Source organism: Carcharhinus amblyrhynchos, chromosome 14 (assembly GCF_965287045.1).
Source record: "Carcharhinus amblyrhynchos chromosome 14, sCarAmb.v2.hapA, whole genome shotgun sequence".
Lineage (NCBI taxonomy): Eukaryota > Metazoa > Chordata > Chondrichthyes > Carcharhiniformes > Carcharhinidae > Carcharhinus > Carcharhinus amblyrhynchos.
This window is the reverse complement of record NC_137337.1, coordinates 61,774,483-61,784,647: the sequence shown is the minus strand read 5'-3', so window position 1 is coordinate 61,784,647 and position 10,165 is coordinate 61,774,483. Positions and strand designations below refer to the sequence as shown.

Below are 10,165 nucleotides of genomic sequence, written 5' to 3'. Positions count from 1 at the left end.
TTCGTGGAATGGCCATGCTCAAAAGTTCAGGTGTTATCTTCAGTGAGATGATGCCCTAACCAACCCGTGATCTGATCATCATTCAGCACCGCTCAGTCAGCAGATAACGAACATAATCCAGAATTTCAGTCATATAATCATGTAGTCCAGCATGTGCCAACAAACTTATTAGTTTGTTGGAAGGTTGTGCTTGTCGTGGAAAAGCCAGCTTCGTTGTACCTGGAAGGGAGAAGCTGACCCTTGGAATACTCTGGCATTAGAGTCGTCCTGGACATATACTAAGATCCCTCCCTTTGGGCTGATCAAGGATCATGAGTTTACCTTGGAGTGATACATCTTTGATGATCGAACTGAGATCTTAGTAGAATGCTTTTGTTTAGCTACTCTGTATATATAATTGTTGGTGCCTAGGCCCTGATTGGTGTTGCATACTGATTGGTCTATTAGAAATGCCATGGGTCTGTCATTGGTAACCTTGAGAAGTGAGTCAAGCTTCCATGCCAATTCAGCTTAAATGGCAAAGGCAATACTCGATTGTTTCACTTGGAGCAGGTTTGTCAATATTGTAACTTCCTAGAGTTCTGCCATGAGAGTTGTTCTACTTTCTGGCCTTATATTGTTCTCTCGAAGTGTTTAACAGTTTCCACTAATCGAGAGTTGACTGGTAATTAATTGCCTATTTACTTCGAATTTGCTTTATGCTTTACCCATAGTACCTAGTGACCAGCCAGGTCTGCTGACCTGGCAAGAGCGAGAAGGCATGTTGTATTGCAGATTGCTTTTCTTTCCCAGTCTGCCCCACCTCCCCACACCCTTCCCTGAATTGGGGAGAACAGTACTTTAAGACTTCGTTAGCTTAAAAGGTCTGTGAATCTGAACAGATTGGCCATCATCATGAGACCACTAGAGAATGTGGTTCTCTAATGTGGCAGAAGGTCATCAGTGGCGTTGCCTACCTTTTCCGTCTTCCACGTTCCCGGCAGCACAGGGGTTGGTAATCTAACCTGATGGTTAACATATGCTTAACAACTTGAACATGGTGCAATTTGAGTGGTTCAGGTTGGTGCAGATCCACTCCCATTCTCTTGTCCGGGGCAGCTAATCTCGGATTGGTTCAAATTGCACCTCCGATGCAGTTCAATTTAATTTTGGAATTGTCCTGCTGCTAAATGAATTGCCAAACAAGCCGGCGTGCCTCACTTGCCATTTCTCCATTGCTATCCGTCCAATGTCACTCTATCTTTTCCCAGACCGTCAGCCGATGAAGTATTTTGACCCATTGGGAAGTACCGAGGTAAAATTGTCAACGCAAGTGAAAAAGGGCATCAACAATAAGAATGACGAGAAGGTCATCTTAATAAAGCCAATGTTTCTATTGGCTACAGCGGGACTTGTGTACCTCTATTAAGCCAACTAAGATTGTAATAGCTATTCAACTATTTATTGACAAAATCACTGGGACATCTTTCTTGCCGCTTGACATTTGGCTTCATGAGATTGAGGAAATTTGGGAGGAATGGTTATTGTGCAGACGTTTTTTCTAAGCCTATGTCAACAGCTTCGATGACTGTTGTATTATAGAATCATAGAATCCCTACAGTGCAGAAGGAAGCGATTCAGCCCATCAAGACTGCACTGACGGCAATCCTACACCGGTCCTATCCCTGTAACTCCATGTATTTACCCTGCTGAGCCCCCTGACACTAAGTGTCAATTTAGCATGCCCAATCAACCTAACCCGCACATCTTTGGGCTATGGGAGAAACCGGAGAACCCGAAGGAAACCCAGACAGAAACGGGGAGAATATGCAAACTCCGCACAGGCAATGACCCGAGGTTAGAATTGAACCTGGGTCCTTGGCGCTTTGAGCCAGCAGTGAGTGCCGTCGATATGATAGATGTATCGAATCAACAATTCATATTTTCGCCGCACACATCAACAGAATTCCGATAGCCATCAGAAGAACTGAATCTCTTATACTGCGGACTTTTAACAGTGGGAGACGACGGTCGTCGCGTGGGATCCAGTACTCAGTAGGAGGATATTCTATCTATGCCAACAGAACCCTTGCTGAAATGTCACAAAATAGGGGGTAGAATACATGGAAAGTAGAAGATACAGCCAGAAAGAACACCAATAATTTGTTATCAAGTGAGTTATGTAGTCTGCAGTTTATCGGAGTCCGGCCACCAATCATCCAATCATTAAACAGACCAGTGCCCGATTTTTAGTTTCATCAACTGAGTGGTAAAGTGAGGAATAATCAGCACAGATAAAATCATAGCATTATTACCGCAGAGATGGAGATTAGTCGGCTAATGGTGTCCATGCCAGTTTTCTGATTGGCTGTTTCCCCTTAGCGACCTCTATATTTGTTTATTCTGAAAATGTTTCAGCAACCCCCATTCTTTCAAAGTCTCGATTCAACAGGCCTCAGCACATTCTCAGGCAGAGTGCTCCAAACATTAACCACTGGCTGCAGGAACAATATTTTCCTCATATCGCTGTTAGTAGTTTATCGTTTATCTTTTAGCGCTGTCTACTGGTTCTCAACCCTTCCAATAGTAGGGACGATTTGTACTGATTTGCTGATGATTTTGAACATCTCCATCAAATCTTCCCTCAACCTCTTGTCCGTAAGGAGGACAATCTATCGTCTCCAATCTATCACTTAATGGAATACTTCATCCTTGGAACTAAAATCTGTTTCACACACTTTCTAAAGCCTTCAAGTCCTTCCCAGGATTGGATACAATACTCCAGCTGAGGTCGAATTGATGTTTCATGAAAGTTTATCATAACTTCATTTCCTTTGCACTTCATGCCTCTATTTATAAGCCCTGGATCTGGAATACACTTTTAATCACGTTCTTTGTTTCTGAGTGCAGTTGTAGTAATGGTTCACGAGCAATTCCCGAGGGTCTGAGTAACGCTTTGGGGCATGGATTCAAATCAAAATCAAATAAGATCGGGAATTAAAAGCTGGTCTTGGTAATCGCGGCCATGAAACCGTCGTGGATTACCATCTCTAACTACCACCTTCACAAATGTCCTTTAGGGAAGGAAACCTGCCATCCTGGTCCGGCCTCCACGTGACTTCAGTTTCACAGTAATGTGGTTCATTCAGTTGGTTGGAAAGCCTGTTTTGCGGTGCAGTGGTTCAATTCCCATACTGGCTGAGGCTATTTGTGATGGCCTGCCTTCTCAATTCAGCCCCTCGCCTGAGATGTGGTGATCCTCAGATTAAATCGCCACCAGTCATGCCTATGGTCGTCTGGGGCTATGACAACTTTACTATGCTAATATGTCATCCGAAAACCGCATGTTTATTACTACTCTCCGTTTCCTGTTGCCTCTAGCAGAAAGGCTGGCCAAATTTATCATTGAATTGTAATGGCTTATTTTAAGACACAGTGTTCTGTACGTTCCTTTGCCAGCATCAATACAAATGCAACAAAAACGATTTTAATTACATGTCAGACAAGTCCCTAGCCCCAACGTCCGCAGCTTTCAAGGGTACTAGTCTTCCATCTTTTCGGTCAAATCCTGAACAGAGCAGCACAAAAATGTTTTTTTTATCAACTTAGTCATGGATTTAATGTACAGGGCACGAAGTGCAAACTGTTGGGGCTATTGGCCTTCACACTTCAATGGCTATAACCCGCATGAAGCGACAAAGTGTCTCTCTGACATTTCAGACACAAAGACACAAGTCAAGGTCCCTCTCCCCGTCTTCTCCCCAACCTCACGTGGATAACCACGTCTCCTACCTAGCACGGATTCATGATTAGGGCCTGAGTATATCTAGCTTCAAGAGAAAAAAATAATCATATCTGAAGATCCGTTCTCAATTTAGGAGCTACAATAAACCAACGTTGCGAGAGAACAGTACACATTAATCGTAATGCTTCCTGGAAATTGGACTGCGTATGGCTGTCTCACATGGCCTTCCCAATAATTTTGCTTCTCTTTTAACTTATTTACATGAAGTTCCAATTATTTTTCTCCACAGTGAGATTTTATGTTGTTCTTTTACGGGACCTGGGCCTCGTTAGCTCGGCCTGTTCACTTAATTGTCCATGAGAAATTGGCGTAAAACCGCCTTTTGAAGCGCTGCAGCCAATGTGGTGGTAGTACTTCCGTAGGGCTAGTAGAGAGGGAGTTCTAGAATTTTGCCTCAATTATGGTGAAGGAACCGCGATATATTTGAATTCAGGATGGTTACTGACTTGGAGGGAAACCTCCGGATGGTAATGTCGGCATTTATTTGTCCTTCTAGTTAGTCGTGATCCTGAATTTAGGATATTGTAGATATACTTTGGGGAGTCAGAAAGTGAACTACTCACCGCAGGATTCTGGGCTTCGGATCTGCTCTTGTCAGCAATGTACTTATATAGTGATTCCAGTTCAGTTTCTGGTCAATCGTAATCCCCAGGATGTTGATAGTGGGAATTCAGCGATGGCAGTGCCATTGAACGACGAGTGGTGACGGTTAGAATATCTTTTGCTGGAGATGGTCTTTGACTGACACTTACGTTGAATGTTACTTGCTACTTGGCAACCCAAAGCTGAATATTCACGCATTCGGACATACACTGCTTCAGTATCTGAGGAGTCCCGATGGTGATGAACATTGGCTTCTTAATGTCACACTTGGTCAAACGCTGCCTTGAAGTGAAGAACAGTAACTGTCAGCTTACCTCTAGAGCTCATCATTTTTGTTCATGTTTGAATCAAGGCTGTAATAAATAAGGAGCTCAGTGGCCCTGTAGAATGCAACCTGAGTATCAATGAACAGGGCATTACTAAGGTAGTGCTTCTTGGTACAACTTTTAATGACCATTTCCACCACTTTACTGATAATGGGGAGCAGACTGATGGGGCTGTGTGTTATTTGTTCTATTTTTTTTCTGTACATGAGATAACTGGGCAATTTTCCACATTGCTGGGTGCATTCCAGTATTGCGGTTATATTAAAACAGCTTGGTTAGAGGCATGGCAACTTCTGGAGCACCAGTCTTCTTTACTATTGTTGGAATGTTGTCAGGACCCATACGTAACCTCTGCAGTATCCAGTGCCTTTAGCCATCGCTTGATATCAGATAAGATACCCACTGGACCTGAACGTGCAAACGTTCAGATCCTGTGAGTATGCCATTTGATATCAAGATATCAAGAAGGGCGGCACTGTGGCACAGTGGTTAGCACTGCCGCCTCACGGTGTCAGGGACTCCGGTTCAATTCCGATCTCGGGTCACTGTCTGTGTGGAGTTTGCACATTCTCCCCTTGTGTGTCTGCGTGTGTTTCCTCCGAGTGCTCCGGTTTCCTCCCATAGTCCAAAGAAGTGCGGGTTAGGTTGATTGGTAACGCTAAATCGATCCTAGCATCAGGGGCATTAGCAGGGTAAATAATACGTGGTGTTACGCGAATGAGGCCTGGGTGGGACTGTGGCCTGTGCAGGCTCCATGGACAGAATGGCCTCCTCCTGCACTGTAGGGATTCTATGATGCTACGATTCTATGATCTGACAAGTAACCAAAGAGAGTTTGAAACAGCCGATTTTCTTATCAGCTCAACTATGGTTTCGAAGCGTATAAAATAATTAATGCTACTATTTGGATAAGAGATAGTAAAGCATCTTAACCAACGTTCTTTCTTCTTTCAATTGACACCAGTCAAACACCCTAAAACCAACATGTATTCCATTCTCATTTGAGAACACTTGCTGTTTGCAATATTCGTCATTGAGTAGTTGATTTTCATTGGCTGTGAAGGTGTTAGGGGAGTTTCAAGGTCTATAGCGGCGATATATAAATGAAAATTCCACTTTTTCTGGATATTTTCACCTTGCTACTCCCGTGCTGCTGGAGTGAAACCCACTGTCGCTCACAAAGGACTCATCAGAAGTATTCGAGAGGGAGTTTAAGTATGACGACTACAGTCGGGGTGCTGGAGAGTTCCGAAGAAGATGTCCGAAATGGACCCGAAATCATCATACATGAGAATAAATACGAATTCTGCAGATACAATTTAAAAATCTCTCGATTCATCAATGCTAATCTGGGGTTTTCTGCTTATGTGTGGGATGCTGTAAGTCAATTGGATTAATGGAATAGAGGCAAACATGGTTTGTCACAGTTCGTGTTTACCAAAAATTGCAGCCTCTTTTACAATGTTTCTGTTCTAGTTACAGTGAGTCCTTTCTTTTTGAAACAAGAATCTGGATTGCGGGAATCTATCAATGACCTGGCACTTTTTGTTCACAGTTCGTTATGTATCTAATTGAACTGTGCACTGCTCACACACACTTGAAACGGAATGATGTATTTTCTGGTCTCAATCCTTGCTTTTAATGAGAGATGAACGCTGCATGAAGATAGATGGTTAAGCTGCACTCATTGATCTCGGCAGGGTGTTTTATACTTTCATCTTCCAATTTCCCTTCCCTTCTGGAGGGGTGCAGAGAAGATTCACCCGGATGTTGCCTGGGATGGAACACATAAGTTATGTAGAAAATTTGGAGGATAGGCTTGGGTTATTTTCGTTGGAGCAGAGAAGATTGATGGATGACATCAAGGCGTACAAGATTATGAGGGGCATGGACAGAGTGGGTAAGGAGCAGCTGTTACCTTTAGTTGAAGGGTCAGTCACGAGGGGACTCAAGTTCAAGGTGAAGGGTAAGAGGTTTAGGGGAGATGTGAGGAAAAACTTTTTTACCCAGGTGGTGGTGACAGAATGGAATGTACTGCCTGGGAGGGTGCAAGGGGCGGAATGTCTTATATCCTTTAAAAAGTACTCAGATGAGCACTTGGAACATCATAACATTCAAGGCTATGGGCCAAGTGCTGGTAAATGGAATTAGGTGAAAGGGCAGGTGTTTCACATGTGTCGGTGCAGACTCGATGGGCCGAAGGACCTCTTCTGCACTGTATGATTCTATGGTGCTTTTAAGATCCTGACTTGTGCTGCGCCATAACCCATTTAGCCTGCCTGACCCGAATGAAGAGAAACGTCCACAGAGACACGCTGGGCTACTTCAAGGAAAGTTCTTGGGTTGATATTCCCGAAGGTGCTAAACGCAAGGAGTGGATATTGAAGTTTTCCATTTATTTGACATTCGGCACCGCAAGTGCTGATGCATCATCCTATGGAGCTTTAGGTGACTGCGTTCCGAATAGTTGGATAATGAACTTCGTACGACTGGCAGTCACTGCGGTCAGGGAGAATCCCAGGGAGGCCAGTCAGTTTTCCAGACCGACAGCAGCCCTCAGCTGCTCAACATTCAATGTCTGTGGGGAATTTTTCATCCTGAGATCAGCAGCAAAAGTCACTCTCTGAATGAGTTTTTTTTTTGCCTGTATTTCAGGGGATTGCCCTGTGCCGGTACTTTGAGAAAGAGAAGATCAATTTTACTGGGAAGCAAGTGATTGAGCTGGGATCCGGGACGGGAATCGTAGGGATTTTAGCAGCCTTACTGGGTAAGTGAGGTAAATATTCTTAACCGCATTATTTTGTTGACACCAAAAAGGAATATGGAGAACATTAACACCACTTCTCAATGTCAGTATAACAGGGTTACCAGTGAAAGAATGAGACATGAGCTTGATTAATCTTCCTTGCCGTTTGTAAGCATGCAGTAGGGTGAATGTTTTTTAATTCTTTCCTGGAATGCCACCAACATTTATTTCCCTTTCCCAATTACTCTTGAAATATGGGGCTTGATAGGCCATTTCAGAGAACATTTAAGAGTCAACCACATGTGCAGGCCAACCGAGTAAGAATGATAGATTTTGTTCCCTGCAGAACATTAATGAACCAAATAGGTTTTGACAACAATGGTTTCATGGCCGCCACTATACTTTTAGTTCCAGATTTTTTATTGAATAGTAAATTCCACCATCTGCTGATTCGGACGTGGGTCTCCAGAAGTCTCCAGGATCTCTGGATTACTCTGATGAAGGGTCACCCAGACTCGAAATGTTGGCTCTATTCTCTCTCCACAGATGCTGTCAAACCTACTGACATTTTCCAGCATTTTCTGTTTTGTCTCTGGATTACTAGTCCAGTAACAATACCAACTTGCCACCGCCTTCCTTCCTGCCAAGTATTTTTTCTATTTTCATCGTAAAACATACATTATTATTCCTATAATTAATTTTTCCAAATGACATGCCTCTCCCATATAGATGTTATTCTGTCCCCTCCGATGGCCGGCATTGATCTATTAACGTTGTTAGAAGAATAGCAGAGGAGTTCTCCTGGTGTCCCGGCCGACATTCATCCCTCAGCCAATACGATCCAAAACAGATTACCTATTCATTTATCGCGTATTTCTTTGTTTGAATTTACGGTGTGTGAATCGGACACGAAAAACGTGCTATTTGGCAATAAATAAATGAGGAATTACTGGCATCGAATCCCACTCTAAGTCCAGCCAATCAGCAATCTACCATTCGATTGGACAACAAATAAAAGGGCCAAGCCCTGAATCTGACCGTAAATAAAAGCAAATATTGCTTTGGTTTTCAGTCAGCAGCTAGCAATTGTAATTAAGTTCTAAGGAGATATGTGGTTTCGAGTGACATACATCCATGCAATGTGGAAATAACGGTATATACATCAGCCACTGAAATACCATTGTGTCCCCCCTTCGAGTGTGTCCAGCTGAGGATATTTTCTCGGGATAAGGTGTAGAGCATTTCAGACTGAGATGTGGAAATAATCATTCACTCAAAAGATTGTGAACACTTGGAATTCCTTGGCAATATGTGGTCGACAGAAGTTTGGGTCAATAAGGGGTTCAAAGACTATGGGGGTAAGGTGGGAGGGCGGAATTGAGGTAGAGGTTCAGCCACGATCTTGTTGAATGGAGGAGGAGGCTTTGGGGGTCATATGGCCTACATCTTGCCCTAGGATTTCTATTCATATGCACTTATCCGGGTTGTACACATTCCCCTGAGCAATGTCTCAACTTTTGCTATAACCTACACGCATCGCCACAAAGTGATTCTTTGTTGCCACTGATCCCGCCAGTGGAGCAACATAATGCGGCACAATACAGTCTGGCAAGCTGTGGGCATTACTTGGTGATAGTTGTTTTTGTTTTGGAGTCGCAGGATCACAAAAGAGGGCCGTGAGTTGAATACAAACAAAATTGTAAGTGGGTTTCATTTTTTCTCTCTTCAGGAGGCTATGTTACCCTGACAGATAAACCGAAAGTCCTGAAGCAAATTGAAACCAATGTCTCGATCAACATCCCTAGTGCCTGCCGACATCGTATCAACATTCGTCCCCTGATGTGGGGGGAAAACCACACAAATTTTCCTCCTTCCTACGATTTCATATTAGGTTCGGACATCGTGTACAGCTCAGTGGCCTATCCGGCGCTCGTAGAAACATTGCTGTATCTCGCGGACCAAGGGGCTACAATTTACCTGTCTTCTGAATTGCGAAAGAGTAATGGTTCGCCCAATTTCCACAACAATCTCTTGCCTCAGTACTTTAACTGTCAGGTGGTTGACAGGATAGAGAGCAAAGATGTCATTGTGTACAAAATGAACAAAATTGCTACATCGTCAAAGGAAGATCCTCTCCCAAGCAAAGAATGAAATCTGCCAGCCGACGAACCCAATGCCGGGACTGGACGAACTTCCCTATCAGCAGCTCTTCAGAAGTTTCAATCATTATTCAATCCTCGGTTTTAGTTTATACCCAAATCCGATTTGTCCCATTGTACTTTGTGACATTCCTTCCCGGTTCCCGAATACCTCCTGATCAATCGACGAATGCGTCTTTGCTCTGAAAAGGTATCAGGTTGGCAAATCTAATGACTATATTCTCAGAAAGCAATGATGCTAACAGCTCACGGGTCTTCATTTCATATTCCAGCACAACACATTCTGGGTTTCATTTCAGTTTGGATATTGGTGGGCTGTTACCAAACCATTAAAATACTGATGAAAACTGATAGTTGCAGTCACGTATTCTAGTTTTAACATATCCGCACTTAACCTTTAACGTCCTCTGATCACCAGCAATACAAACGTGTGCGACTCTTTACCATTAGTTTGGACCTTGCATTCCGGGGATACTACTTAGTGTATCAGAAAAGCTTGAGTTGCTCCATATCTCACAAGTGAATAGCATTGTTATTTCCATGGTCT

The 10,165-nt window shown here is 43.4% G+C and overlaps 1 protein-coding gene across 1 annotated transcript; it reads left to right on the top strand.

Annotated features, from left to right (window-relative positions):
• The first annotated feature begins 5,930 nt into the window (after positions 1 to 5,930).
• Positions 5,931 to 9,610, top strand: LOC145352185 (EEF1A lysine methyltransferase 3-like). Its single transcript, XM_080201915.1, has 3 exons — positions 5,931 to 6,092; positions 7,369 to 7,480; positions 9,189 to 9,610. The coding sequence occupies exons 1-3, from the start codon at positions 5,931 to 5,933 to the stop codon at positions 9,608 to 9,610; spliced, it is 696 nt and encodes a 231-aa protein (XP_080058041.1).
• Positions 9,611 to 10,165: the final 555 nt, after the last annotated feature.